We start from the raw sequence: 27,677 nt of genomic DNA, 5'->3' as shown, positions 1-27,677 counted from the left end.
CCTTACCTGATGGTTCACGGTTCGGAGTGGACCGCATTTTATGACGACGAGACTCTCGTCCCTCCAAGTGGCAGACGTCCCCAAGTGGCAGACGTCCCCAAGTGGCAGACGTCCCCAAGTGGCAGACGTCCGTTGGGCTCAGCCGAACCTTAAAGATGGCCAACTCTCAGTACGCAGTGCTTCGGATTCGTCTCGCAGACGCATCTGGCTGATGTCCGGGCTCAAGGTACGAATACGTCAAGCAATTCGAACAGCCCGACAGGCTCCTACCCAACACGTGGATAGTAATCAGGATCGACGGTCGAGGCTTCACCAAGTTTGCAAACAAGTACCGCTTCGAGAAGCCCAATGACAGGCGGGCTCTCGAACTCATGAACGCAGCCGCTAAGGCAGTCATGACCGAGCTCCCAGATATCACCATTGCATACGGAGTTAGCGATGAATACAGGCATGCGTTGACCGGGATCCTCCAAGTGGCTGCACTCTGCTGACACCAGTCTAGTTTTGTCTTTCATAAGACATGCAGCCTATTCGACCGCCGTTCCAGGTAGGATCTCACCCTGAGAGATGAGCCGGCTCTGAAATCGACCCCTGACTGGCGCAGCAAACTGGTCTCGACAGTAGTGTCGACCTTCACCGCATACTACGTCCACTTCTGGCCAACTTACTTCCCGAACAGCCCGTTATCCCCCCCATTGCCCAGTTTCGACGGCCGAGCGGTCTGCTACCCGTCGGTGGAGAATCTTCTGGACTACATGAGTTGGAGACAGGTTGACTGTATGTATGCATCCTAACTTGCAACTCGGTCTTTTTCTAATGGTCTAGGTCATATCAACAATCTCTACAACACAACATTCTGGGCGCTCATCCAACAAGGCGGAATTGGGGCCACCGAGGCTGAGGAGAGACTGAAGGCAAGCACCGCGGGACTCAAAAACCGGGCCGGGCAACGCATTTCTGACTAGCCCAACACACAGGGAACGCTTGCCTCTGACAAGAATGAAATTCTGTTCTCAGAGTTCGGTATCAACTACAACAACGAGCCTGAAATCTACAAGAAGGGCAGCGTCGTTTTTAGGGATGTAAGTGTCGACGGTTGCACCCGCCCGGGTTGCGTGGCAGCGGCTGAACAGGAGAACAAGTACGAACTGGTGGAGCCAGGCACACATAACCCTACTGTTGAAGCGGACAGTCTCGCAAAGCCGGTTCAACAGTCCAAGTCGCAGGCTGAAAAGGACAAGAAAAGACGATCGAAGGCCCGGATTGTGGTGGAACACGTTGACATTATCAAGCCGGATTTCTGGGAGCGCCGGCCCTGGTTGCTATCCAACAAGCCGGGCAAGATCCCGAAGGAGCCTTGAGAATGGCCCAGCGGGTATCTCGCCGCCGCCTGACGCTTGGCTTGCCACGACCGCAGCATGCTCCAAGTCGGCCACGAAACCCAGTGCTCCCACGAATGACGCGGAGATTGCGCTGGAATCGCCGAGCGCGGTTGTCCAGGCGACTCTAGCAGCCGCAGGCCCCACGCACTGCGCGATGGCGATCTGGATCCGTCGTGCCGCTTTCGCAGCGAGGGGGGCAATGTACCAGAGAGCACAAATGCCAAGTTCTTCATCCCTGGTCGGACTTATGCGGTGCCGCCCCTTCTCGTTCCCTCCTTTTGGCCTCTTTCCGTGCCCTCCTCTCCGCTCTCCTGGCGCGCCTTTGCTCCTTCGTCTCGTTGGCCCTTGTCGCCTTCTTCAACTCCTTTTTCGCAGCCTTCTCGGCAGCCCTCCGCGCCGCTTCCGCCTCGGCAGCTTTTCTCGCAGCCTTTTCTGCCTTGCGCAAACGCCTCGCGGCTCTCCTCGCCTCTCTCTCGCCTCTGGTATCGCTCTGCTTCTCCGTCTTCGAGACAGACCCGTCGCTGTCCTCCGAGCTCACGGGCGTCGCGTCGGTAGATTCTCCCGTCGCAGTGCCGGCCTCAATGGTGCCCTCCAGCATACCGCCTCGTACGAATGATGCGTAAAGCCCGCTCGCGCCCGTGTATTTCCCGTTCGGCTGGGTACTCGCAATGACATCCAGCTTGCCTTGCGTGACCGTCTGCACCACGGTGCCCTTCTTGGACGTGTCAAGGCCCTTGAGCTTCTGGTCGAAGGCGTGCAGCCACCATTGGTCGCTGGTGTAGTGCGTCTTCTGGCCGATGCCACGGCCGTCGGTGTTGCGAGACAGGAGGAGGGGCTTGGCGAGTCCGATATTGTTGTCGGTAGGATGGAGCGAGAAGCCTTTGCCCCGCCACCCCTGGGATTTGAGGAGCGCGGCTGCGTCCATCGCAAACTTGGGCGGTAGAGGGTCACCCAGAAGGCATGCGTTAACTGAGCTTCTTCATGGGTGTTGGATGCTGGCTACCTTTGCAGGGAGACACAGAGCGCGAAGTGAATCCATTCGCGACAAAAATTTGGGATGCCCTCACCGTAACTGATTGATGTTACGCAATTCTGCCGGTCTGTATTCCGTATTCCGTAGTTAATCCGTAATGTGGGTCACATACGTCTTTCACGCTGTGTTAATTTCCACCACAGCCAAGACAACTCCAAACAAGACCCTGCGTACCTGACCAAACTCGGGTCATAGCCCGTTTGAATACGACGGGACAAATGGGAAAGGTGTGATCATCATTGATTGCGAATGACCCATTGTGGCCGCGCATAGTGTATGAAAGTCATGAAACTCGCAATCGCTTCCTACCTGAGTTCAACTACCCTGTCCTGGTATACCCCGCCGGAACCTGGACGGTTACTGTCTTCCACACCACCTCTCCAGCAACTGCCTTGGCCATGCCTCTCATCGACTGCCAGCTGAGTTCAGGCAACGAGAATGCCGGATCATACCAGCCAGCGGCTCGGTCGACGCCAGCCGTCTCAGCCGCCCCTCCGATACTGCCGACAGCGCCCCAAAGCAACCGAGCCGCCAGTGCAAGCAGATGACCAAGTGTGTTCCTCACGGCATAGGCCAAAAACATGACGATCTTGGCGATGCCAATGGCAATCGCGATGACGGTGATCAACACCTCCATGACGAACAGGAGTGCTTCCCGCGCGACGTACTTGGCCAGCCCTACCAGCCCGTGCCTGACGATCTGCAAGATGTCATCCACAACGGAGATGTACCGTGATAGGAAGCCGAGGAGCAGCCAAACCGCAGCGGCATACGCTATCCAACGCAACCGCATCAGGGATTTCCACATGCGTTCTCGCTTGCTCTCGTGCACCCAGTCGGCCAGAGTCGGGTAGTGCTCACTCTGGCTCCCGCCGCTCTCGTCCGCCCAACCGCAGTAGTATACTACCTGGGATTTGAAGATCGTAGTGACGTTCTCCCCGTTGGCAGCGCCGGTTTTTGGGTCGATCTCACCGACTGCCGCGAAGCGCTGGAGCATTGGCCACAGGATGATTTGCACCTTGGCCAGGCGGGACGACGGCCGGAAGTGTGCGGCGTCTTCTTCATCGTTGACGCCCTCTTCGTGGCCCTGGCCTATGACGCGCCTCATGACCGCTTCGAGACGGTTCCTCACGGCGGCGATCATCATCCCCGCTCGGCCCCCGATTATGGGAATATTGGAGCCCGCCACTGCTCCCGGCTGCCGTGGAGGTTCTCGCTTTGCTTTCCATAGCTCCTCGTCGATCTTATCGGCCTTGTCCCTGGCGGCCTCGGAGGCGTTGTAGACGGCATTGTCGACTTGTTCTTGGTCCATATCCCACGGCTCTCCAGGGTATGGCAAGGAGAAGCGGAAGATGTTGCGTGACCAGCGGATGCCGATGGACAAGTAGGCCGCTTCGGCAACAATCGCGTGTAGGGCTTGATAGATGTCCCGCATTGGTTTTGCCTGGCTGGCTGGGAAGTACTTGTCCATCAGGCGAATAAGGGGCAGGAGCAGCACCATCAACTGCATTGCGAGCTGGTCGACGCAAGGCCAGAACTCGGGTGTCAAGGCGTCATCCCTGAGCATGGTGCGAACGCAATGAGACCGCAGTTGGGTGCGTTGATAACCTGCATCGAGTGAGTTCAGCGTCCATAATCCACCAGGGGAACCACGTACCTTCCAGTTCGAGGGTGCACTTGTCTTGAGCTTCCAGCATGTCCTTCTGCGTCTTGTCTGCCCCAAAAAGCAGGTCGTCAAAGACAGACGTCTCCAGCACCTTCCCGATTACCCCCGTTACCAAGCATTCTCTCAACAACCTTTTCACCAACAAATCATCCCAGCCGCCCACGGCATTGTTGTCTTGCATCGCAACTTCCTCGACAAACCACATGAGTTGTTCCGAGAACCTCGCCTCCAGCCAGATAAACCCCTTTTCAGGAGCATCATCGGCAGTGCCAGTCACGGGCACGTCTCCATACCCAAAGTACTCGGTGACAAACTGCCTCACCCGCACATACAGGCGTGTATACACCTTCTCGAACCACTCGCTCCCCAACTCGTCCTTCGGCCAGTGCACATCAAACGCCATCCTCGTAGGGCGCCAGCTGGAGCTGGTCAACTCACCCAGCTCGCGGCGCGCACGGCCCCAACGGCCGCTTCTGGCAATGCCCCAGCTGAGCCAGGCCCGGCGCGGACTGGGAGCATCGGGAGCAGGGCGGATGGGACTATCCTTGACTCCGAGGGCCCTAGCAGGCTTGCCATAAAGCGAAACTTTCGGCATGGCGCTGTGGTCGCCGCCAGAAGGGTAAGTGTCACCGTTACCCTGTCGGGTTCGAGGCCGGCGACGGGACCCGGAGCCAGCGCGGTCATGGGGTTGGTCGAGGAGGGTGCGACGAGTGAAGCTGGTGTTGTAGCCGTAGCTGTCCGCCAGGGAGCCACCGCGGAGGTGGAGGCTGCTGGTGGCGTCCCTATTCATGTTGCTGAGGCGCCCGAGTGCGTCTGGTCTTGTTCGATAGATTGTTGCCAAGCTTGGTGGTCGCGACCCTGAATGTGCCTGCGGTAGAGCGGGTTGGTTTTATGCGTGTTTGAGACAAACCCCCTTGCTGTGCCTAACCGTTACCCTGAGGTGCATCAAGCCAGAGAGAAGTTGTATCTTGAGAATGGAGAGGACGACAAGCGCTGGCTCCGGCGATTCAAATGCCGTACTTGAGAGCGACCGGTCAAAGAGAAAGCCAGCTTGGCGATGATCCGGAACAGGCATGGGAAGAGCAGCTTTCAACAAACAAAGCGAACTCGACAGCTCGACGGATGCGAAGTGGGCTTCCTACACAACAGTCCAGATAAAGAACGCATCCCGAGCAGCAAACATTATTGAGGCACATTCAAGGGCAATTTCAAGGGAGCGTAACTGGAACCGGGGCAAACCCAAACCGTGGCGCAGCTGCGACGGCTCAGTAAACAAGCTAAGGTATGCTTGGCTCCCAATACGCGGGAATATTTTGGGGAAACCACGGAGGTCCAACAAACCCAAAGGCCTCGAGGCCTCGCTGCTTTCGCGAGAGGCGCATGGCACGCCAATCGAGCCTCAGATGCCCCCAGAACGCCAACCGGCCCCGTGCTACCGCTTTCCATACAATGACATTGAATGACCAACAAAACCATGAAACCTAGTGCGCCTTCCAGGAGGGTGCCGCCTTCCGACTCTTCAGCCTCTGCCCACACAGTATCCAACACGTCACGTGTTAGGAATACACTCGCAGAAGCTGGGCGTTGATCACCAGCTTCTCAACCTCACAATCAGAACCATTCGGTAGCCTCTGGCCCTTGGGGAGGGCAGCAATGACCGTGATGCCGATGATGTTCGTAATGTGCTGCAAGCTCAAATCGAACACAACGGCGTTCACCGGCAAGGGATCATCGGCGACGGGCAGTGGCGTCGCGCGCCCCACCATTTGGCCGTTGACAGTTACAAACAGACGATACGACCGGCCCTGCTGCTCGAACGGAGCCAGGCGAGGAATGAGCTGCAATCGGCTGTGCTGCCCTGGAATATGTATCGCGAGGTTCTGCTGCGCTTCCTTCGGGTGAGCCGGGATCTCCAATCTGAACCTGTGGTCCATAACCACGCTCGGGTGTGTCCGAATCACCACACTGGGCATTAGAGAATCGGCGAGGCCTGACAGCGACATTAGCACGATGAATTTTGTGCTTGTAATGACTGGGAAACAGCCAAGAATGCCGGCGCATGAACCTACCCCTGCCGGGAGCACGATATTTGTGGTCCCATATTTGTGGCACATTTAGCGACACGGCGGTTGGATGGCCGTTTTGGAGTTGATGAGTGGAGGGATGTGACTGCAAGTTTTGGCCAGGAGCGGACGTTCCGTTCGGGACGTTGGCCGCACCTGGCGCCACACTGCCATTCTGCCGCGGAAGAGCCGCCGGGGATTGCTGTGACACAACGCCAGGCGTAGGACCGGCCAAAGATGGACCCGGAGATGCCACAGAGCCAGGTAGAGGCCTGGCACTGTCGGCCTGAAAACCGGCGCCGCTCGTGTTTGCCGCAGGAGGGGAAACAGGGCGGCTGCCGTCCGTGGCCCCATCATGACGGCCAGAATCGTTCGGCTGGTTAGCTTGTGGTGCGGGCGAGGCCGCCGCGCTACCACGAGAGCCGCCGACGTGAATGGTGATCTTCTTAGAACCAACCACCGGCGTCTCTTGCCCTGGTGTCATCTTCAGCTTGATTTTCGGTTGTGGGGGTTCCTGGACCTGTGCCTTGGCCTCATTAAGTTCCTTTTCGAAGCATTCCTGTCACACCTCTCGTAAGCTTTCCTGAACTCTCACCATACGATCGATGTGTCTTACCTTGAGCTCCGTTGCCAGGGAATGTATGACACTTCCTTCCTCGTTGTAGAAATGCGCATTGGTCCAAAGGAGGCTCGCTTTTTCTTCGAATGCTGCCCAGCTTTTGAAGTCGCTGACACCAGTGGCGGGCTGCCGGCCGTGGATCCCCTTGACAAGCTTCTGCAGGCCTTTCAGGGATAGAGGGGAAGTTATCACAGCGAAGTAATCTTTGTAGGTGCGGGCGGGCAAGTTGATGAAGTCGAGGAAGTATGGACCCCTGCCTCTGGATTAGCGTCGACAGCGCAGGGAAAGCGGGGAAGCAGACATCGCTTACGATCCATCGGACTTCCTGATCAACTCCTCAACAATCTTCTCTTGGGCTTGCTGGAAGGAGAGTCCTTTGTAGGGCACGCCTTCGTACTCGTGGTCTGCCTTGACCCGCCCGCTCTTGTCAAACTTCCTAGCTTGTTCAGACCCAGCTCGGGGGGGTCTGCCGGGCCCTTTCCTCTTGAGGATAATTCTCTTGGGATTCTCGTCATCTTCCTCGCCGCCTTCGTCGCCCTCCTCGCCCTCGTCACCCTCGTCACCCTCAGCATCCTCTTCATCGCCTTGCGCAGCCTCCTCTCCGTTCGCCTTCTCATCTTCGCCTTGCGCACCGTCTGTCCCGTTTTCGGGGGCACGAGCCTCCTCTGCCGCGGTTTGCGTGTCGCTGGGAAGCGGCGTTGCTTGACAGCTGTACCGGGGGTTGAGCTTGTACGCGGGATTGGTTTTCGTCATGTAATTGCTCAGCGCCTTCCGCACCCGCTCCGCGTCTTCAAAAACCTCCGAATTCTTCGGGTAGAACTCTTTCGCATTGGTCACCATGCGCTTGAAATAGCTTTCCAACTCCGACAGGTTCTTGAATTCCTGGTTTCGAAGTTTTTGCTCGATGATCTTCAGCGAGATCGGCATGCGGATACGGTTATAATACTCAGGGTTCGTCTCGCGGGGAACCAGGTCCTCGAAGTAGCTCGCGACAAGTCGGCCGCTGCGTTCTAATGTCAGCACTCCATGTCCAAATAGTCGTCACGGTTTTTTTTTTTTTTTTTTTTTTTTTTTTTTTTTTTTTTTTTTTTTTTTTTTTTTTTTTTTTTTTTTTTTTTTGCGCGGCCGAATGCCCCGGTCCGAAAAGAAGTTTAACTCGCCTCTTGTCCTTGGTCCTCCGGATCGTCTCGAGGAAGTGTAGACCGTAAGCGGTCGTAGACTCATAGCTTTCGCCCTGCATCAGATTGTAGTCGGACGGAGGCTAAAACCATGGTCAGCGATGTGCCTGAAAGGGGAGAAAATGAACGAGCATATCCGGTTGCGAGCCAATGAAGGATATCGCGTCGGCGGCCGGGCGCAACTCCCATTTGCATTCCGCTTTCGAAAGCGGCAGCAGAATTTTGGCACGGCCGACGAAGGGGAAGGTATACAGCAGATCGAGCATATGAATAGTCCTCGCGTAAGCGAACAAGAACCCAAGCCAACTTACTCCTGGCAATTTCTGCCTCTTCCCGGCACGATCATCGCCGTCGGCGAAGCCAGCTCCCGCAGAGCTTGCCTTGCGTTTGTTGTCCATAGGGTATCAACTTCAGGCCAATATTGGTCAAAGCAAGGCACTAGATAGTGCCGGGTAGTGGCAATACTGCCGTTACGGCGGCTGTGCTCGCGGGGTTGGGGGAGCGGAGGAGGGGGGACCGCTTGTAGCTCCGGACGCGACGCGAATCGATCGAATACGCGCGGAAGTTCTTTCGCCGGAGGGAGGGGTACTGGCCGCTCGGGACCACTGAATAGCTGGGGCGCGCCCTGAGAACTGAACGAGGAAAAGATTCAGCTACAGATAGAGAAGCAAGTCATTGGATTGTCAGATATGAAAAGGCGGATATGGCCGGGAGTAATGGTATGGATGAGAGGCTGCGTGTTCGCGGGCAAACCGAGTGTGCACTTGGAATTCCAGGTTGGGGAATGTAGGGCGGGTCCACACAGTGAGCCGCAGAGGTTTGCGCAGACACTGTGGACTGCGTGACTGAAAATGACCGTAACTATGGTATTTCTGGCTGAAAAGGCTGAGAAGACCCTTCCACAGTATCCGTAAACGGTTTCGGCTGAATGGGTGCCGCACAGGCCACCTTGGTGCCAATAGCCAAGTCGCATTGTGGAATGCTAGCAGGTGACATAATCACATTATTTGAGAACGGCTGCCGCAGTACGGCGGACAAAATATCAATTTTTTGTTCGGTTCGAAACCACCGAATGGGAGATCAGGGCACTCCTGTCTTTTGCAAAGGCTTCTCGTTGCAAGTGAAAATATTGTAACTATACGGAATAGAGTATCCGCAGCGCTTCTCCATTACACTATTCCGTACAATGGTCTGAATACATAAGGTGACAGGGAGTAAAATTTTGGCTGCCTCATTAATCAATAAGGTGGCAGACGGCAAGCTGCCCGTGCACGCGGCAGGCACCCCAGCACATTGGAACCGATTGTTTATCTTTCGCCCACTTTCCATCCCCGCCGGATTTCCACTCAACCCCAACAGGTTGCGCACGGAACCCATCGGAGTTCTCCTCTTGCAAAGGCGTTTCTCAAAAAGCACTCCCACCCAGCTCGTCACTGATTTACACCACAGAACTGACTCGTGCATCCTGGTTCGGCATCCGCCAGATCCTCATCTCATTACCCCACGCGACCCGCTGCCACCCAGTCTGGGAACAGGGCATTGCTCGAAGCCAAGTCTCTTCCGGCCGTCCGCGACATCCTCGATAGTTCCTCTCCTCTTCACCAGCAACCAACCAACATCCTCCTGGGGATCTCCGCACACGCGTCTCGTGTCCCACCTCTCGCAAACCGACAAAATGCCGACTCCGGAGCAGATGGGCATCGACATCAGCCGCCGCAACCGAACTCCAAGGCAGCTCACGGAGAAGGAGCGCGCGGCTCTGGACGAGTTCATTGATTTGATACACTATTCAACCAGGTGTGTTTTATGACATAGCCGAGCCATAGCGAGTCATCACCCGGCACTGACGCACTCCAGATACTCGGATAACGAGTTCGAGTATCGACACGTCCAGCTGCCCAAAGCCATGCTCAAAGCTATACCCGCCGAATACCACGACAAGTCCAAGGGAACCTTGAAACTCCTTTGGGAGGAAGAGTGGCGAGCGATGGGCATTACACAGGTGCGTCCTGCCTCGGGAGGGTATCTCGGCCTGTAGGATGGCTAACCAGTCTGTTTAGAGTCTGGGTTGGGAGCACTACGAGGTTCATGAGCCCGAGCCTCACATTCTACTCTTTAAGTAAGCGCGGTACCGTACATGTTTCGTGGTCACGTCGGTAACTAACATTCAGTAGACGTCCTCTGAATTACCAGCCCCCTCAGTGAAGCGCGATCGACAGGTCGTGAAGAGGAAACTCCTGAGTCCGGGTCCGTATATCGCCACTCGCATTGCCATGATACGACCGCGTAGCGACTGTCATCACGTCTATGGCTACGATGCACGACAACAAGGACAGCGAATCGCCTGTCTCATCGCATGGCTCGTCTTCGACTCGACTGAGACGGTGCATCCATCACAAGATCCATGCGCCCACGAGGTCCGGCGTCGTTGGAAGGAACGATTGGGATGTGGTTGATCACAGGACACCTAAAGGAGGGAAGGGGCTTACCGTTGGAGAAGCGCTTCGAGGGTAAACTGGATGTTGCAGGGCAGTGAAGTAATTGCCGCCGAGCGGGGCGAGCTACTCCATGTTCTAGGCCGTTGATCCGCAATGCCAGACTGTTGGTTAATGTGCTGGATGGACAAGAGATAATAATACCATTGGCCTAACTGAGCCGAGGTATGCAGCGCATATTGGCTGAAGTGGGAAGTGATACCTGCAAGCTTCGTGGGTAGGATCGCAGTCCGGAGACAACACACGTGGTCAAACACGGAACCCCGAGCGGGTGACACCAACGGAGCTGCGAGCAGTTACCCATAAAGACGGTCTCAGCGGCAGGTAAACCACGCGGCAACCACCGAGACAAAGACACTGGACATTTTCTGCAGAGTGTGCAGTATCTGAGTATACTAGGTAGGTACTTGTAAATATGCACCAGCATGGACCCGAGATCTTGAATGCTATGGGGTCATCCGATGGGTATAAACCTAATGGAAAGGTGTCAGGTGGTAGGTACTACACTCGGTACCTTGCTTATACGGAGAAACTAACGCGTTCGCTAACATTATCGGCAGGTTCCAGAATCGCCAGGCAATCAGCATGCAGCAGTCGTACGGTCGGCAATTCAGCATCTGCTGATCTTGGTTCAGGCCACATTTCCTCTTCCTTCAGACCCCATCCGCGGCTTCCTTTTTAGGTGTTTGATATGTAAGCCAAGCAGAAACCAAGCCCTCGTCGTCCTGCCACATAGTCATGGGAATAGGCGATCAAAAAGCTCTCAATTGCACTTCTTTGATGGAAATCGTGCTTCGGGTTCTTTGTCTTCCAATACCCCAGGTTGCCCTTTTCCCTGTGTTTCCTGGACTGCCAAGCCTTCTCGCCCGAGATCCTGGCCTCGAGATCAAGCACTTATCGATAAATGTCCTCTTGCGGCCGCCACTGCTGACACCCCTCGAACCGCATCGCGTCCTTTGGGAGGACCTTGACCCGGACAGTGGCCAGGTCTCGGGAACCGCGCCCAGACCGACACCAGGCCTCTCGGCAGATCGAGAAAGTCGATCCTACCGTCCCGCCGTGGTCTCAAGCCTAAAAGTCTCGGACCATCGCAACAAGCTCACGCTACCATGAAGTCGGCCGCTCGCCTCTTTTACCTGTCGGTGTTTGCCCTCTGGGGACCCCAAGTCCGGTGCCAGAATTCCGAGCGGCCTTCACAAGATGCCTGCGCGGTATGCTCTCTTTTGCCTTGTTTCCGCTATTGGCGGCTTTGACGCACCTTCGTTGCCTTGCTCCGAGGCGGCCGTGACGGTCGAAGTACCCATGTTCCATTCTAACCCCTCCCTCTCTCAGATCTCGCCCAAAGCCATTGTCAGCGACGCATGCGCTTCCTACTCGACCCTCGAGCGGTTGAACCGTAACGTCAAGCCGGCCCTTGACGACCTGACGCAGACGACCGACTTCTTCTCGCACTACAGGGTAAACCTGTTCCACAAGAAATGCCCCTTCTGGGACGACGGGAATGGCATGTGCGGCAACATCGCCTGCGCCGTCGAGACGCTCGATAACGAGGACGACATACCGCCGGTATGGCGCGCCAGCGAGCTCGGCAAGCTGGAAGGCCCCCGCGCGAGACATCCGGGCAAGACCGTGCAGAAAGAGGAACCTCAGCGGCCGCTGCGGGGCGGGCTGGGAGCAGATGTCGGCGAGAGTTGCGTGGTCGAGTACGACGACGAGTGTGACGAACGGGACTATTGCGTGCCAGAAGACGAGAGCGCGACCTCCAAGGGAGACTATGTGAGCCTGTTGCGCAATCCGGAGCGGTTCACCGGCTACACCGGCGTCGGTGCGAAACAGGTCTGGGATGCCATCTACAGGGAGAACTGCTTCCAGCGGAGCTCCTTTCCGCACTCGGCAGCGCTTGGCCATGACACGGCGGCAAAAGGGCCGGCAGCAATGGATTTCAGGGCGGTCATCGAGGCTGCGGGCCGGCAGCAGGCTCTGGAGCAGCAGCGGCAACAGAACCCGCTGACGCCCTTCGTGGCCCAGACGGGCCTGGAGCTCGAGGACGAATGCCTGGAAAAGCGCGTGTTCTACCGGGTTATTTCAGGAATGCACGCGAGCATCTCGACGCACCTCTGCTGGGACTTTCTCAACCAGACAACCGGGCAGTGGCAACCCAACCTGGACTGCTACGTCAGTCGCTTGCACAAGTTCCCGGACCGCATCAGCAACCTATACTTCAACTACGCGCTGGTCACCCGTGCCGTCGCCAAACTTGGGCCGTACCTCTCTGAGCAGCAGGATTACACCTTCTGCCTGGGCGATGCTGCACAAGACGCCGAGACACGCACCAAGGTTTTGGCGGTCACAGAGAAGGCGGCGAGCGTGCCGCAGATCTTTGATGAGAGCCTCATGTTCAAGAACGGCGAGGGCCCCTCTCTGAAGGAGGACTTCCGCAACCGCTTCCGCAACGTCAGCCGCCTGATGGACTGTGTTGGCTGCGACAAGTGCCGCCTCTGGGGCAAACTCCAGACGGCCGGCTACGGGACCGCCCTTAAGGTCCTGTTCGAGTTCGACAACAACGTCAAGCCGCAGGTCCCGGTGCTGAAGCGCACCGAGCTGGTGGCCCTGTTCAACACGTACGCGCGACTGAGCAGCAGCATGGAGGCCATCCAGAAGTTCAGAGACATGGTCATGCAAGCGGAGGCCGCTGAGAAGTCCGAAGAGCGCCTCCGGGAGGCGGGTGAGGCTCATGTCATTCCCGACCAGGCGAAGAAGCCCCAACATGCCATTGTGCCGAAATCTTCGGAGGCAGCGCCGTCTGAAGCGGAGGACGAAGCATTTGAGGAGTCTGAATCGTTCGAGGACCGCAGCCGGACCATCAAGGCCGAATTCGACGAGGAGCTAGGGAGAGTGATCAAGGCGTTCAAATATGTCCTTAAGAGCTGGATCAATTTCCCCGTCACGCTGTAGGTTCACCGCTGTGGCTCCCCCGTCCATATGGGCACTGTGCTAACCTTCCGATTCAGCTGGCACATTATCCTATCAGAGCTGGAGCGGTTCTGGCAATATTACCTCGGCTTGCCTGTTTCGCCAAGGTCGTGGGCTTTCGACCCGCCGCATGTGGATGAGCTTTGAGATCATTTGTTGATAGAGGGTCCTTTTCTTGGTTGTTTGTCCTAAGAGCTGCGTGTCATACTATACGGAGCATAAGGTAAAGGTCACGGCATGGCGTTGTGGTGTTATAGGAAAAATGTGCTCAGTTTTTGTTTACTCTCGCAGAGTTGATTTCTGGTCATGGACACTTGGACTTGGACATATGCATGCGGTTCTTAGATATTAGATAAGTGCCACGGGAGTGCGAGGCGTAAGGTAGTGCCGTCACCATGAAGTTTGGCGCGTAGCATGGACCATGGCTGTTCATCTTTACGAGCGTTTGATGGCAATGTCATAAGCCTAGGAGATTCCTTACACCTTTTCCCATTCCCCTCCTCCCAGACAACGCTAGCGCAACGTGATTCACCGTGTTGCCTATCTTGACTTTGATACCCTCCACAGGCACCCGCACCTCCTGAATGCGCCCTTTTGCCGTGGTCTGCCCAAACACGCGTTCTGTCACCATCTTCAACTCCTCAGTAGGCTCGGCAAACGACCATGCAATCGAGACGTGAAAGGCTTTCCACACTCGCGAAACGTCATCGCCCTCGGCCCATCGATACAGCCCCGGCTGCCCGTACTTAGCAACGACGGCATTACACCGCCGCAGCAGCTCCGTCAACTCAGGGTTTGGATTGTCCTCGGTATCCCCTTCCCTTGTTCCCTGAGTGCCATGCACCCGGAGGACCAGAAATGACCTTCCGCTTTCTGCGGTCCGATGCCACTCCACGGTGCTGCAAGCCAGCGTAAAAGCCGCTATCCCGCTGGCCCTGATCGCCGCTTCCACCTCGGCTGAGAAGGTGTCCTTCTGCGCCGAGGAGAGGACAATTGGCCGCGACAGGCTGATGTGCAGCGGCTGCGGCGCGGCAAGGTCGCTCAGCAGGAGGCTGGTGACTTGGACCGCGCTGCTGAGCGTCCGAGCCTGCGCCTGCAGCGACGACACGAGCTCGACGAGCAGCGAGTGGACTGCCGAGGGAGGGTGCCACTCGATGTAGATGTGGCTGGGCCAGTTGCCCGGCACGTGGGGGTTTTGCCGCGTGCGGCCCTGGTGGAGGCTGGGGTCGTCGCGGGTGGCGGTGCGGACTGTCGACGCGTAAAGGTCGTGGAAAGAGGGCGGGAGGGGCGGAAGGGCGGCGGCGTGGGCCGGTGCGGGGGAGGGGGATGGGGAGGGGCCGAAGGCCGAAGCCGACCCTTCTCCGGATCCTGTCCGTCGCTGCTTCTTCGGCGGTATCCCCGCATCCGAACCGTCGGCGCCGGATGCGGAACTATCAGAATCGGAGGAGTAGTCCACCAACGGCATTGCTGAAAATTGATTTGAGGCCAATGAGACGCTTCATTATTGCTGCTGTCTGCAGTCGAGCGGGCGAGCTTGCCTCTTCCCCCCTACCCCGCCTTTGTTTGGCGTCCTTGCGTTTGCCCTCCACGAGGGCTGCAGCGGCCCGGTGCGCAGCCCGCGGCGATCACAGCGAGATCCTAATCTAGCTCGAAGAACCGGCCTTTGCTGCGACAGCGGATGTGCGCTAGTTTGCCTGCATCTGAACTGTGCGCAATTGGTTGGCTGCTATCCTTACATATCAGCAGAGACATCAAGCTGCAGGGTCTTGTGGACTCGGTGGACTTCTCATGCCCCTGGCTAACCTGGCTAAAAGGCCGACAGATGATGTTAACATGGGACGAAAACGAACGAGGGGTCGCAGACGTTACACAATGGTTACTCCGTCGTTCGGACGGGACTCTCTCGAACGGGCGAGAGAACAGGCAAGGCGAGCCCCGCCGCGCTTTTCGTCGTCCTGAAAATGCCGTGGGAGCGCAGTGCTTGGAGGGCTGTTCAACAGAGCTTTTAAATTCCAGGTTGCCTTGTAGCGACTTTGCTCTCGCTCACCGTCCTACGAACCCCAACACTGAACCTTTGCAACGTTTTTCACTGGTGTCTCGTGGGAAAACTCAAGACTTCCCCCAGAGCGCTTCAACAAGAATAATTTCCATCTTTGCTTTTCTCTTCCACGTCTCTGTCCACCAAACGCGGCGTCTCCACAGTCGGACCCCACAGAAAAGCGCCGTGGCGCTGCTACCGCAGCTGTGCACTAACTAAAAATGGACAGCGACGGGGATTTTGACGACATGGCTGTCGATAAACACTGGGTAAGTGAGATCTTTCCAAGGTTGTCACTTGCGCCGCGGCACCTCCCAGAAGTCTGAGGACTGTAGTACGGCGGCAGCTTCACTTCCCATGTTTTTGTCGCAGATGATCCAAGCAGTTCGGGTTTGGGTTCTTGTTCGACGTTCGTTTGTTTGGACCATGACGCCCATAGTCTCCGCAGCTGCTGTTAGCTTTGCTTGTTTCCTCCCCGTCACAACCTGTCGAGGCCAGGCAACGAATACTTTGGTGCCGCAATTACCAAGGACATCCCACTGTCATGACACCGAATGTTGTCCCGGCGCTCCGCTGCCTGCCTTACACCTCACAGTACTGGCGAGTTGATTGTCGCTCGGAGGCAGTTGCGTCACTGCTCCCTTGGCCCACCGCTTCCAAGTTCCCAATCAGTGGCGTATCCCTGCCAAGTTCCAGGCACGGCTTGCCAACTACCTGCTGATGATGGCCCGAGCAAATGGATCCCGTGCTCCAGGGGCTCTCTCCATTCATCACAGCCTCGAAGCTCCTGCTAATGCATCTGGTCTCGTCTGAATCGTCTATTAGGCTTCCAGGTACATTCTCGGTCCGCTATACGACCCGGAGCCCAGCCAAGTTTGTGCAACTCGCATCGAGCCCCTGCCGACGCAGCCAGAATCTGCAAGTCGGCCTCGTGGATATTCCAGTCAGAGCAACCGAAGCGCAGGGGCCAAGGACGGCGGCGACGAGGCACAGTCGTTCCTCCATCGAGTCTTGAGCGTGAAGGACAGGGCAAAGAGGAAGCCACTTCCCGCTTCTCCTCCGCGACCCAGTCGCCCGCCTCTATCCGGATTGGAGCGCAAGCGATCGGTTCATACCGCCAACCCTCCCCAGACCCGCTGGAACCAAGGGACCATCCTATCCAGAGCCAATAGCGTGTCCTCATCGAGGCCCAGTGCAGACGCAATGGCGGCAGCAGCGGACCAGAACAGCTCCCGGCGGCGCGCCGGCTCGCTCGCTGAGCCTTATCCTGCAGACAAATCGCATCGGCCTCATGGGATGCTGGCCCCTGAGTACCAGGCACGGGAGCCGGGAGACGAGCCGCGAGATACGCTTCCACGCCGAACTGCCTCTCTCAGGGAGCGATATCCAGGCGACATGTCTCACCGACCTCTGGCAATGATCACGAGGGAACACCGGGCTGCTGACCGAGCACCGCACCTGCATAACCACCGCCGCCAACAACCCAGCGATATCATCGACTTGCTCGACGTTACCGGCCCGGTGCCGGGCGTCAGCTATCATCACGGCGGGCCATATGACGCCACCATGAAAGAGCGGAATACCAACACGAAGTACCCCCCCGTCGAGGCGGTCAGAGACACAAACCTTGAGGCTCTGAAGGCCACCCCCGCCGAGTTCGTGCAGGATTCTCTTGTCAAGCATGTCCCGCTGCGGGGGACCGCTGTTATCCCACCGGGTATGAAGGATCTTGCGGGGCGCACGATGGAGTACGAGGAGGGCACCGACTTGACGCGTGATGGGGACGCACTAGGTGGGACCTACGATTCATGGGAATATATGGTAAGCCAGCCGGCGGCCTTGTCCGAGCCGGGCTGCTGACAACATCCCGCATCCTAGCCTTGCCGCGATGACGATCTCAAGGGAAAAGGAAAGCCCTTCCCTGGCCGCCAAGCGCGCCGAGACCGTCGCAAACAGCTTGCCGATCCCAGCGTTGGGGCGGCGTCCTACGAGTTGCAAACTTCTTCCTCTCTCTCGTGCCGTGGACCCGATGGGAGCGACGGGGACGGGGAGTTGACCACTCATGTGTGTCAGCGGAGCCTCAGCAATGGTGATCAGCTACAACACAGAATGGACGAGGCGGGCTCATCGGGACTGCAAAGGAGTAACACAACCGGTAAGAGCTTTACCCAGAGCCTAAAAAGACGGTTCGGGGGTTTGAGGAGGAGGGGACATCCTGCCGAGGCGGGACGTTAAAACATGTCGCATTGAAATGGCTTCACGGTATAGGAAACACATAACAATGCGCTAAGCCCCTACTTCCTCGGTGTTTATATGCGACATGCGTCCTATCCTTGGGATTCTCCACAGGTCGAGGGGAAGAGCAGAATGGATCTGCCGCCGAGCAGTTCAACGACATGTGTTGGACCATTTTGGTATGCTACATATTGAAGGCATGCAATCACATTGCTTCCAACTAGAATCAAGTTTCGTGCATTTCACAGAAAATTGGCAAGTGGAATACAAGCCTTTAAAAGGACTATTCTCTAGAGAGCTGCACACCTCCCAGCGAGGGCCAGGCCTCGCTGTCGAACCGTAACAGAGCACCCGGGATACGTAGTACAACCTGGAATCAGCCCACTCGCAGCCAAAACCCACCAGCTCTCTTCGCCTCTTCCCCTCGCCGCCAATATCCTCTCGCTATACGTCAAAAATAGCTCAGCCCAGCCCACCCCAACACGCCTTCCAACTCGGCCCTCACCTCCCCAATGCCAGCGTACCCGGCCCTGCCCGCCAGCTCCACCCGCCGCGCCATCCCCAGCTCCGCGAACCGCTCCAGCACCGTGCCGTCCACGATGCTCCTCCCGAGGCCGGCGTCGACCCCGGCCGGCGGGCACTCGGCGCCGGCCGCGCGGTAGCCCCGGGGGTTCAGCCCCGCGGGGTGCGGCAGCGAGTTGGTCAGCTGCGCGGCGAGCGACGAGAGCCGCCGGTAGGCCGACTCGGAGAGCGGGCGCAGCGCCGCGAGCACGCCCGTCGGCGACGCCAGCAGCAGCACGTGCGGCCGCTGCGCGGCCGGCTCGCGGGGCTGCTTGTTGTCGCTGGCCTTGGCCTTGGCTTGGGCGTTGGCGGCGTTTCCGTCGTTCTTTTCCTTGTCCGCTGGCGTGCTCGCCGGGAGCAGGAGGGACTTCGTGGCGTGGTGGGCGCCTGTGTTGAAGGTCGTGCGGTGCAGGAGGAGGTGGCCTTGGAGGGATTTCGGGTCTGCGTCGGGAAGGTTAGATCAGGATAGGGATGGAGGGAGGAGGAGGGGAGGGGGGAGGGAATGTGGAGAGACGTACGCTCAGGGTCGAATTGTAAGATATGGATGTAGCCGTCGGCATCGCTCACCACGAAAGACAGCTCCTTTCCGTCGGGCAGGAAATCCGCGTTGAGCACCTCCAGCTTGGTAGAGCTCTTGCCGAACAGCATCATCTTGTACGGTTCCTCGGTGTACCCTGTGAACCACACGCCCTTGAAAGCGTCTGCTAGCAGGCACAGTCCTGTACCGGGGAGCTCTTTGGCGGCGGTGACGTAGCAGTTCATATCCATGAAGGCGACGGGCAAGAGGCTCCCGTCCTCTTTCAGACCTCGAACCATGCACTTTTGGCCCTGGGCAACGAGCATGAGCCCCTGGGTACCAATCTCGGACAGCGCGGTGACCGCTCCTCTGGGTATGTCCTCCTTGGCAATCAGTTTCAACTTCTTCCCCGTCTCCGGACGGCCAGGCTCGGGAATGACATCGGCAATATCGTAGACGTAAACACGCCCTCTGGTCGGCAGATCCTCGCCCTTGGTCAGGGCGGTGCCAACCGCAATGAGTTGCTTCCGCTCGTTGGTAAACTCGGAGACTTCCAAGTTTAGAGTCTCGACACAGAGGATCGTCTCGCAAGGCTCCATTTGCACTGCGTCAACGACGGTCCAGGTGATGGGGCTTAAGAGCTTGAGGATGCCACGATCGACAGTTGGCTTGAAAGAGAGGTTTTCCCGCGCCCACTCCTTGTGATAGTCGTCGTCCTTGGGCAACTCGAACGGCTCACTCGTGTTGCAGCCCACCACGTAGCTCTGCATGGGAGGATGATACGCGACAGCCGCGATATCCTCTCCAATGGGGATTTTCCTGACGGCAACGCCTGTTTCCGCGTAGATGCAGCCGTCCGGGAATTGGCACACACGCGCAATCCGACGGGAGTCGGCGTAGATGAAGCCATGCTCACACCCCTCGGTGTGGAATGGGCTCATAGCTATCACACCAGAGCCTTGCAGCGGCATCACCCTCGGCATCGACTTGGAAGACGCGATGATGAAGCTGGGAGATGCCCCGGGGACAAAAACGGTGCTGTATCCCCCAACGTTGTCGCACCTGCGCATGGAGAGAAATCGAGGCTGGTGTGATGCTTCATCCTCGTCCGCTTCTTGTGGGCTCTTGGCCAAGGCCGTGTTCGGCACTTTCTGGAAGAACAGCGTCTCGGAGAATGCCTGTTCGGTCGCTTTCCTGGAGCGGAAGGGCTGATAAAGCGTGAGGTCGTCATTTGCGTGGCGGAGCTGCTCTCAACGTTAGCGCCGGACGAAGGAAAGGGAACAAAAGAGGCCACAAACAATGAGGTACGGCGATTTATGAGTGCTGTCTCCTAGGTCGGCAACCAGGATCTCGGCCAGGGTTTCCTTCGCTGTTCCCTTCCGGCCCGCGTAGTCGGCCGAGAGGCCCGGGGGGATGTAGGACAACCCCTCGGCGACATAGATCGGTCTTGCGAGGTCGGGAAGTCGATATATCTGAACTCGTTAGAGACGCTGGCGCGCTTCTACGTCCTGCTTCCCGAGACTTGACTCACATAAAGGGCCCCGCTGGCGCTCAGAAGGAACATGAGAACGCACTGCGCTGTGCTGGCAGGCTTTCCCATGGATTCCTCGGCAAACACGCCAGCACTGTCGGCGTATAAGCAGCCAGTGAGCCACTTGGTTGTTGAAAGCACCGGGTCGTCTTTGTCGAGCTCCTCCAGCTCATTGCTGCTGTCTATCCGAGCAATGAACACGCTCGAGTCGTCCCGAATAATGAGAAGGAATGGATCCGCGACACTGGCACTGACGGCTCGGGGCTCCGCGCCGGTTTCTTCATCTTGCATGGGCAGTATCTGGCTGAGCCCGAAATCTGCAAGATATGTTAGGGTCAAAACGAAGTTGCAAATCACACTCGCCTCCAGGGCCGCACAATAAGGGACTCACCTCCGTCGTAGCATCGGACTTCTGACTTGAGAACCTGGATGATCCGACTACCTTTCCCCATGGTACCCGCCTCGATGGTAATGCCCGCGGCAGGGTCGAACTCGGTGCCACCGAGGCTCTCGAAACCGGCGGCAGTCAGAGCATAGACGTCAGACTTCTCGTAGCCGTCCAAATCCACCTTGCCCACAATCATGAACTTGTCGTACTGGCCGGACGTGTCGTAGCCATTGCCGAGAGAAGCGCCGGCCTTGTCGCCCTGGAGCGATTTAGGGATCGGTTTCTTCGCACACATGGTCCAGAATCCTCTGGCCTCGGGGAACTCGAAGCGGCCGATGACTTTTGGCGCAATGGCCAGGTTTATGGTGGCCAGGGAGGCTGATTTGTCCCTGCCCACGGCGCAGACCAACTGCAGATCGCTGTGAACGCCTGCAGAGTTTCGCTCCTCCTCGCTGCCTGGCAGCCAGACCGGCTGACCATACGTCATTGCCTGGATGGGCGCGATGCTCACGAGCCGGTCGTGAATGCGGAAGGTAAGATCTCCGGTCATGAGACTGCTGGCCGTCGAGGAGGGTTGCTGACGGGCTGCCGGCTCCTCGCCATACAAGTCGTCCTCATCCTCGTCTTCTTCTTCTTCTTCCTCCTCGCCGGCTTCTTCGTCCATCTGCAGGACCGCGTCTTTGGCCCTGGGCCTTCTCCGGCCCGCCTGGCTCTGTTTCTTGGCCCAGCCAAACAACACGGAGTCCCCCTCCTCGAGGCCGGCAAACATGGCGTTCCGGCCTACTCGCGAGAGCGTCGTGACGCGGCCGGGAATGATGGAACCCCCTGAGGACGCTGGGAGCATCCTCAGCTCGAGCCCAGACACAGTGCGGCCGTCGATGCGGAAGGTGACCAGGGCCATCCGACCGTCGTTCAGAATGACAAGGAGCTCGCCGAGGTCTGCTGTCAGGACGTCGACGACGCAACCTTCCAGGCGGAGGTTGAGTTCGGACTGATCGACGAGACCGAAGGAGGTGCATTGCCTCGTCATGGGGTTCACGGCAACGCCGTTGGCCTTGCCCGACTGGTCGATGTGGATGAGTTCGTTTGAGCCCACGAGGAGGGCGCCTCCAACGGGGGCGGGCAAGGGCACGACCCGGAAGAGATCCTGGGGCAGGCCGCCGACGGAGAGGATGGTGGTGGAGGCCTTCTGCTGCAGATCTAGCGTGAAGACCATGTAGGTGAAGTGATCCTTGCGGCCGAGCGAGTTCGAGGCGCTGGCGGTGGAAGCGAGAATACCGAAGGTGGGCTCGCGGTACTCATGCAGGAAGGCCAGATGCACAGGATGGAGCAGGCTTGGGTCAAGATTGGAGAGTCGGAGGACAAATGACGGTGAATATGGTGTGTCTTCTATGTTGCTAGCTCCATCTATGACGGCGCTCGACTGGTCTTTTGCCGGCCGCGGGCCGTCTAGCTCCCCATCCCAGTCACCCATGTCAATGTCTTCATCGGCCTGCCTGAAGGGCAGGATGGCCAGGTTCCTGGCGCCGAACTTGAGCGCGGCGCACCTACTGCCCGGGTCTGCCTCCAGGAAGTTGACATAGTGGCTCAGTGGCGCCGCCCACGGGCTGCCCTGAAGCTCCTCTTGTTCGTAGTAGTGAATCGACACGGTCGCGAGCGCGTGCCGCTCGGCGTCCCACTCGACGAGACTGAGCCTCGCGTCTTTGAGCGCGATGAGAAGCGAGTCGCAACCATGGCGCGCGTGTGGAGTCTTGATTCTGGCAAGCCCGGTGACCGTGCCGGCGAGCGGGGTCTCAGCAACGAGGACCAGTTTGGTGACGTTGGCTCGATCGGTTCGCAGGGCGAGACTATCGCCCCCCAAGAAGGAGGCCTCGAGGCCGTCGTCATCGTTGGCTAACCGGCTTTCGTAGCGGGCCGCATTGCGTGATCTGTGGCCGCTGTCTGGCGACGCCTCTAGCTCGGTCGAGACAACCTTTGTCCGGAATACCTGGAGGAGCGACGATTTCGCGACGACGAGGTTTGTGCCCTGCCCGGGGATGAACTGCAGCGTCGTCGAGTGCGTCACAGCCGTCGGCGGCGTCAGCTCCGTGTAGCACTGCATGGCCAACTTGCCGGGCGCATATCTGGGCGGAAATGCGCGCCAAACGTAGATGTCGAGCCGATGGAGACGGGGCCCAAGTCTGGGGGGCTTCGATTGTTGATCAACAACCAGACGATGCTGAATCGGCCGCGGACCCAGGGTAACGTTGGGTACTGTATTCCGTATTCCGTACACTACAATTTTGCTAAAGTTTCGAATTATTCCGCACAGATATCAGTAACAAATATGGATACCAATCGCGAAATTAACTTGCTTGGCCATCAGCGATTTGGTGGGGCCAAGCTGGGACCACTGACTGAACTAAGCTTCACACTGGCGGTTCACGCAGCCCCACACAAGCTCCAACCTTCATGCAGCATTGCGTCACAGGCATTAGATTATTGCCACCCAGAACTGCAGCGCAAACCACTCTGTCCGCAACATGACCGCTCTAGGACGGGCGGGTTGAAGCTATTACGTCCGCATCACAGCGCCCTCAAACGCATTCAGCATTCGATCAGCGGGCCACCTCACAGAATCGAGCGAGACAACGAAACAATGGCATCGGCAGGGCTGCTGCAGACCAGCCTGATCTGGGTCTCGTACGGCGTGGCCGTCGCCCTTGTTCTCTTCGTCGCCATCATCACCACCATCACCTGGCGTACGTCAAATCCGAGCTCTTTTATGCCAATCGCGGTTTTGGGTAGCTCTTACTGGCTCTCCCAAGACAGTCTCTGTGCTCCGGAGCTGCTCCCGATAGCCCGGTCAGTGAAGCACTAACTCGCGTTGTTCAACAGAGACTCCGCATGAGCGGTCGATTGCCGTCACCGCCGTCTCAATTTTCAGCCTTACCGCCCTACTCGCCACCGTCCTCCTGCTCCCCGTTGACATCGCGCTCGTCTCATCCACTGCGTCAGCGCACCTCGGCGCAAAGAAGGATTGGGCCACGCCGGCCCGCGTCGAGGGCATTCTCCAGACTCTGAAGATAGTGTACTACACGCTCTACACCCTCGATGCGCTGCTGTGCCTGATTGTCCTACCGTTTACCTATTTCTGGTACGAGGAATACGATGAGGTGGAGGAAGAGGAGGACAGAACCAGCAGCCGTGGGGCCCGCCTCTGGCGAGCCTTGAAGTACACTCTTGGCTTCGTGTTCCTGGTAGTGGTTCTCTTCCTCATCGGATTCTTTGTGCCAGCAGCCGGAAAGGCGTCCTCCGGAAGACATCTGGACCTCGACTACTTCAAGCGCTTGCTGGTGGCGAACAACGGGGAGAAGGCGCTTACCTTTGGGGTGGGTCTGCTCATGACCCTCGGCACCTTGTTGTACGTCCTGTATACGGGTTCTGGTCTAGCTTTGCTCCCGGTCTCCTTCATCAAGTCGGCCCCGTCCATCTCGGCGCCGCAGCTCTCGGCCACGACCGCCTCGGCCTTGGAGCGCAACCGCGAGCTTCAGAGGCAGTTGGAGATGCGCAACGCCGGCCGTCCGGAAGGCATGTCTCAGAAGGACAGGAGAGAATTGGACGCGCTCCTACGCGAGGAGCGGACCCTCGTGCGCCGCGAGAGATTGGCAGCCGAAGCGCGCGGAGAGGGCCGCGGCAGAATCTACCGCGTCTGGACCAAGCTCGAGGCGGTGTTTCGGCCCCTTAAGCTCCTCGGCGGGCTCTTTCTCCTTCTCCTAGCCATCCTCGTTTGGGTATCGATGCTCATTACCGGCATCGACAAGGCCGCCAACTCGCTCTGCAAGCAACACTGCGGATACATCCTGGGGCACCTCAACGTCTTCCAGCCCATCAACTGGATATTTGTGCAGTCGGCCAAGGCTTTCCCGGTGGACTACATCCTCATGGCGCTCCTCGTGCTGGTCTTCTTCAGCAGTTCCATCACGGGCCTCGCCTCGATCGGCATCCGCTTCCTGTGGGTGCGCGTCTTTCAGATCAAGAAGGGCCGCACCCCGCCGCAGGCCCTGCTCATTGCGACCGTGCTGCTGGCGCTCATAATCCTCGCCATCAACTACGCCGTCGCCATGCTCGTCGCCCCTCAGTACGCAATCTACGGCACCCAGACCTTCTGCGTCAACCCCCCGCGCCACCCGGGCGAGCAGCCCGACTGCCGCGAACACCACGACATGGTCCGCCCCTGCTCTGAGGCGTTTAGCGAGCCTGCCGCCAAAGACGTGTGTACGCCCACCGTCATGTCGACTTTCCTCAACCGCGTCACAATCAACTGGCCCGTGTTTGGTGCCGTCGACTTCTGGGCGCAGTTTGCTTTTTTTGCTGTGTTCTTGATTGTCTTCCTTACCAGCCTGTTCCGCGCGCCGCGGCTCAATCTCAGCGAGCTTGATGAGGAGGCCGAGGCGGACGAGGAGGAGGGTCTCCTGGCGAGCACGGGGCGGAGGTTCGGTGCTACTTGGGGTGACATCACCGGACGGCCAACCATGGCGACCGGTGGTCAGGGCCGAGCCCAGGGTCAGGAGGGTTATGGGACTGCGGCGGGCCGGGACGGGAGTGGCTCCGGTCCGGTGGCTTGAGGTGGATGAAGGGATGGAAATCAGCGGCTCAAAATTGACAGGTAACACGACGGAACGATGAACGACAGGGATCTGGTTTGGATAGGGTGCTGATTTTCTCGGCATGGTTTATGACGCTCACAGAGGTTCCCAAGATTGTAGCGTGTTTCCGTACGGGTGTGTGGTGTCTGGCATTGGCAGCTTTCAAAGTGTTTAACGCAAGGGCAGTTTGGTTGGGCATACGCGCGGCCGGTGGGAATATCAGATCCTCTCTTTCTCGCCTCCGTCGCGGTGGATGGGTTGGTTGATCAGGCGGGAGAGGACGTGGCGACGTCTGCTATACAAATCAGACCTGGGGTGCCATCGTCTCGACTCACACAGATACAGATTTAAGCTCCAAGGCCGGCCCTGAGTGAGGATCATAGACGGTGATTAGGCACGTCTGCTCCTTTCAAACTTGACCCACTTATGTCCCCGTTCATCATACCCAGCCGAGGGCCCAAGATGCATCTCCTTCCAGCACCGCGCGCAAAACACGTCGTTATCGCACCCGACACACCTGATAGTCGCATCATCGAGGCACGCAACACACCACGTCATCTGGTCCTCGTCCGTGTACTTAGTTGACCGCAGCAGTCCCTGGCCAAGATCAGATGCGCGACGGTCCTGGGGCCGGAAAGTCGGCGCGGACGGCAACCCGAGCGCGTCGAGGGTCCCGAGGCCTCGTAGGGAAGCCAAACGCGCAGAGATGTTCCTTTCAAAGTCGTCTTCTGGTTTCGGGTCGGGGGCCGGATCTTGAAGCTGCGAAGGTACGGCCGGTAGGGTTAACGAAAGCTCGTCGGCCTCCGGATCTGGCCCGGTGGCTGTCTCTGCTGCCGGCGCGGGCGGTGGCAGCGAGGTTATCTCGTCGCCGAGCTGGGAGAGTATCGTCTCAACAGCACGCGTCATGTGCTCGCCGTCGGAGTCATCGTCATCGTCAGCCGAGGCTGCACTATCCCCCTTGGGCAGTGGATTCTCAGAGCCCTGTTGGAGCGAGTTGAGGAAGTCGGCAACCTTCTTTGCGTCGCCGCTCGGATCGGAATCAGGCTTCGTTCCTGCGTCCTCACCCTCAGCCAGGTCGAAGTGCGCATCCCCCAAACTCTCCAGCAGCTCATCAAGCGCCTCCTCGTCATCCGCCTCCGACGAGAAAAATTGGTAGGAATCCAGCTTCGCGCTGGCATTCATAGGACCCGGGCGTGACAATGGAGATGCCTCGCCGGCCGGCTTCCCCTTGGCGGGCCGGCCTCCCGAACTCGTGGGCTCGGCGGCAGGCGGCGGTATTGTGCCGGTTCCATCGTGGTTGCTGCTACCCTGCCGGCTCCGAAGAATCCGGAGCCGTGCTGCAAGGGCATCCTCCCTTGACGCTCCCGGTGGGGATTCGGACCCAGGAACGGCTGCGGCGGCAGTCGCGGTGCTTTGCGCACGTGTCTTAGCCCAGTGCGTTCAACCCAGAGGGAGGACATGCGGAGTGGAACATCATTACTTTGCTGGCTTGTCCAGGCTGACGGATGTAGACTTGAGGGCATTCAGTCTGTCCAGCAAGGACCGGTCATCCGGGTGCGGTGGCGCCATGACTTGAGCGGATGCGTGAGACGCTCACCGGTCGCAGGTATGTGCTTAACAAGCCGGTCTCAAGCAGACCGAGCACCAACCCTCTACGGAGGACACCAGACTGACCCAAGTCTCACCTACGTGGGCAATGGCAATGACCGCCGCGGGGTTGCGGGCGGGGCCTAAGGCGATGGACAAGGCAAAGGGTCAACTAGCGTGTGGCTTGCATCTGCTGCGTATCTCGATTCTGTTATCCGTCAACTGTGCCACCGTATGGAGTTGTGTGGTGGATGGGATGGTGTGATGCGATGGCAAGGCAGTGCGCCCTCGCTTTGATCGGACTTGGTGCCGGGCAGCCGATGGATCGCTGTTTGACATGGACAAGGGCAACGGGATGGGTAAGGCATACTCGCAAGGCACCACACAACTGTGTACTGTGTATACTCTTGTGCAGTTAACGTTGGCGTGAGCGAACCGAGACGGGTTAGTATACGGTAATCCATACATACACACGTAACTGGACGGAGTGCGGAATACTCGCAGTAGGAGGATCCAAGACGGAGACAGGACGGAAATCTGATGGGAATGCACGACACACAGTGAGTTATACAGTACAAAGTGTTGATAAGTTACTGTAACCGCTTCGGTCGCAGGGAGTCAGCATCATGTGCGAATGTCTGGGCCTTTTTGAGTTGGGCACTGCCATCGCCAGGTCTTTTGATCAATGCAAGTCCGAAGCGAAAAGCGAGGTCTCGGGAATAGGGCCTTTTTTTTTAGGGTGTCAGCGCCCAACGAGGCACAGCACCGGCCGGCACGGTGTCT

General features: G+C 58.1%; 11 protein-coding genes across 11 annotated transcripts; 5 read left to right on the top strand and 6 right to left on the bottom strand.

Annotated features, from left to right (window-relative positions):
- Window positions 1-155: 155 nt before the first annotated feature.
- THITE_2156116 (uncharacterized protein) lies at window positions 156-1,590 on the top strand (the record flags this gene model as incomplete). The annotated part of the gene is made up of 7 exons (XM_003656506.1): window positions 156-169; window positions 227-448; window positions 503-547; window positions 605-777; window positions 826-914; window positions 978-1,082; window positions 1,143-1,590. The coding sequence occupies 7 exons, from the start codon at window positions 156-158 to the stop codon at window positions 1,359-1,361; spliced, it is 867 nt and encodes a 288-aa protein (XP_003656554.1). The 3' UTR covers window positions 1,362-1,590.
- THITE_2081496 (uncharacterized protein) lies at window positions 1,559-2,401 on the bottom strand. The gene has a single exon (XM_003656505.1). It carries the CDS (start codon window positions 2,305-2,307, stop codon window positions 1,612-1,614), a length of 696 nt encoding a protein of 231 aa, XP_003656553.1. The 5' UTR covers window positions 2,308-2,401; the 3' UTR covers window positions 1,559-1,611.
- A 290-nt stretch (window positions 2,402-2,691) lies between these two features.
- On the bottom strand, window positions 2,692-4,190 carry THITE_2121333 (uncharacterized protein). The gene has a single exon (XM_003656504.1). It carries the CDS (start codon window positions 3,980-3,982, stop codon window positions 2,735-2,737), a length of 1,248 nt encoding a protein of 415 aa, XP_003656552.1. The 5' UTR covers window positions 3,983-4,190; the 3' UTR covers window positions 2,692-2,734.
- A 1,115-nt stretch (window positions 4,191-5,305) lies between these two features.
- THITE_135209 (uncharacterized protein) lies at window positions 5,306-9,318 on the bottom strand (the record flags this gene model as incomplete). The annotated part of the gene is made up of 7 exons (XM_003656503.1): window positions 5,306-6,071; window positions 6,151-6,703; window positions 6,761-7,016; window positions 7,074-7,766; window positions 7,924-8,024; window positions 8,253-8,316; window positions 9,299-9,318. 7 exons carry the CDS (start codon window positions 9,316-9,318, stop codon window positions 5,638-5,640), a joined length of 2,121 nt encoding a protein of 706 aa, XP_003656551.1. The 3' UTR covers window positions 5,306-5,637.
- On the top strand, window positions 9,314-10,589 carry THITE_2069837 (uncharacterized protein). The gene is made up of 4 exons (XM_003656502.1): window positions 9,314-9,738; window positions 9,799-9,943; window positions 10,002-10,060; window positions 10,116-10,589. The coding sequence occupies exons 1-4, from the start codon at window positions 9,617-9,619 to the stop codon at window positions 10,144-10,146; spliced, it is 357 nt and encodes a 118-aa protein (XP_003656550.1). The 5' UTR covers window positions 9,314-9,616; the 3' UTR covers window positions 10,147-10,589.
- A 321-nt stretch (window positions 10,590-10,910) lies between these two features.
- Window positions 10,911-13,711, top strand: THITE_2121318 (uncharacterized protein). The gene is made up of 3 exons (XM_003656501.1): window positions 10,911-11,647; window positions 11,769-13,387; window positions 13,448-13,711. The coding sequence occupies exons 1-3, from the start codon at window positions 11,546-11,548 to the stop codon at window positions 13,554-13,556; spliced, it is 1,830 nt and encodes a 609-aa protein (XP_003656549.1). The 5' UTR covers window positions 10,911-11,545; the 3' UTR covers window positions 13,557-13,711.
- A 212-nt stretch (window positions 13,712-13,923) lies between these two features.
- On the bottom strand, window positions 13,924-14,703 carry THITE_2021557 (uncharacterized protein; the record flags this gene model as incomplete). Its single annotated transcript, XM_003656500.1, has 1 exon — window positions 13,924-14,703. A coding segment is annotated over one exon (780 nt), but the record flags the coding sequence as incomplete, so codon positions are not given.
- Window positions 14,704-16,532: 1,829 nt separating this feature from the next.
- On the top strand, window positions 16,533-17,720 carry THITE_2121314 (uncharacterized protein). Its single transcript, XM_003656499.1, has one exon. The coding sequence runs from the start codon at window positions 16,651-16,653 to the stop codon at window positions 17,305-17,307; it is 657 nt and encodes a 218-aa protein (XP_003656547.1). The 5' UTR covers window positions 16,533-16,650; the 3' UTR covers window positions 17,308-17,720.
- THITE_2121311 (uncharacterized protein) lies at window positions 17,721-22,974 on the bottom strand. Its single transcript, XM_003656498.1, has 5 exons — window positions 20,683-22,974; window positions 20,292-20,608; window positions 20,059-20,232; window positions 18,762-20,004; window positions 17,721-18,684 (listed from the first exon to the last, which is right to left on the bottom strand). Exons 1-5 carry the CDS (start codon window positions 22,778-22,780, stop codon window positions 18,134-18,136), a joined length of 4,383 nt encoding a protein of 1,460 aa, XP_003656546.1. The 5' UTR covers window positions 22,781-22,974; the 3' UTR covers window positions 17,721-18,133.
- A 173-nt stretch (window positions 22,975-23,147) lies between these two features.
- THITE_2121308 (uncharacterized protein) lies at window positions 23,148-25,300 on the top strand. Its single transcript, XM_003656497.1, has 2 exons — window positions 23,148-23,420; window positions 23,557-25,300. Exons 1-2 carry the CDS (start codon window positions 23,318-23,320, stop codon window positions 25,284-25,286), a joined length of 1,833 nt encoding a protein of 610 aa, XP_003656545.1. The 5' UTR covers window positions 23,148-23,317; the 3' UTR covers window positions 25,287-25,300.
- A 397-nt stretch (window positions 25,301-25,697) lies between these two features.
- On the bottom strand, window positions 25,698-26,876 carry THITE_2055241 (uncharacterized protein; the record flags this gene model as incomplete). The annotated part of the gene is made up of 2 exons (XM_003656496.1): window positions 25,698-26,718; window positions 26,788-26,876. 2 exons carry the CDS (start codon window positions 26,874-26,876, stop codon window positions 25,698-25,700), a joined length of 1,110 nt encoding a protein of 369 aa, XP_003656544.1.
- Window positions 26,877-27,677: the final 801 nt, after the last annotated feature.

The sequence above is a fragment of the Thermothielavioides terrestris genome, chromosome 5, assembly GCF_000226115.1.
Source record: "Thermothielavioides terrestris NRRL 8126 chromosome 5, complete sequence".
NCBI lineage: Eukaryota > Fungi > Ascomycota > Sordariomycetes > Sordariales > Chaetomiaceae > Thermothielavioides > Thermothielavioides terrestris.
This window is presented reverse-complemented; position numbering and strand designations above follow the sequence as displayed.

Bases quoted from the DNA above. Each gene is read 5' to 3' on its own strand.
- THITE_2121311 (XM_003656498.1), bottom strand. From the start codon at position 22,780: ATGCAGTGCTACACGGAGCTGACGCCGCCGACGGCTGTGACGCACTCG. The intron at 20,609-20,682 runs GTGAGTCCCTTA...CATATCTTGCAG, and splicing joins AGTCCGATGCTACGACGGAG to ATTTCGGGCTCAGCCAGATA. The intron at 18,685-18,761 runs GTACGTCTCTCC...TTCCCGACGCAG, and splicing joins CTTACAATTCGACCCTGAGC to ACCCGAAATCCCTCCAAGGC.
- THITE_2121314 (XM_003656499.1), top strand. From the start codon at position 16,651: ATGGCGGCAGCAGCGGACCAGAACAGCTCCCGGCGGCGCGCCGGCTCG.
- THITE_2121318 (XM_003656501.1), top strand. From the start codon at position 11,546: ATGAAGTCGGCCGCTCGCCTCTTTTACCTGTCGGTGTTTGCCCTCTGG. The intron at 11,648-11,768 runs GTATGCTCTCTT...TCCCTCTCTCAG, and splicing joins CTTCACAAGATGCCTGCGCG to ATCTCGCCCAAAGCCATTGT. The intron at 13,388-13,447 runs GTAGGTTCACCG...CTTCCGATTCAG, and splicing joins ATCAATTTCCCCGTCACGCT to CTGGCACATTATCCTATCAG.
- THITE_2081496 (XM_003656505.1), bottom strand. From the start codon at position 2,307: ATGGACGCAGCCGCGCTCCTCAAATCCCAGGGGTGGCGGGGCAAAGGC.
- THITE_2121333 (XM_003656504.1), bottom strand. From the start codon at position 3,982: ATGCTCAGGGATGACGCCTTGACACCCGAGTTCTGGCCTTGCGTCGAC.
- THITE_2069837 (XM_003656502.1), top strand. From the start codon at position 9,617: ATGCCGACTCCGGAGCAGATGGGCATCGACATCAGCCGCCGCAACCGA. The intron at 9,739-9,798 runs GTGTGTTTTATG...GACGCACTCCAG, and splicing joins TTGATACACTATTCAACCAG to ATACTCGGATAACGAGTTCG. The intron at 10,061-10,115 runs GTAAGCGCGGTA...AACATTCAGTAG, and splicing joins CCTCACATTCTACTCTTTAA to ACGTCCTCTGAATTACCAGC.
- THITE_2121308 (XM_003656497.1), top strand. From the start codon at position 23,318: ATGGCATCGGCAGGGCTGCTGCAGACCAGCCTGATCTGGGTCTCGTAC. The intron at 23,421-23,556 runs GTACGTCAAATC...GTTGTTCAACAG, and splicing joins CATCACCACCATCACCTGGC to AGACTCCGCATGAGCGGTCG.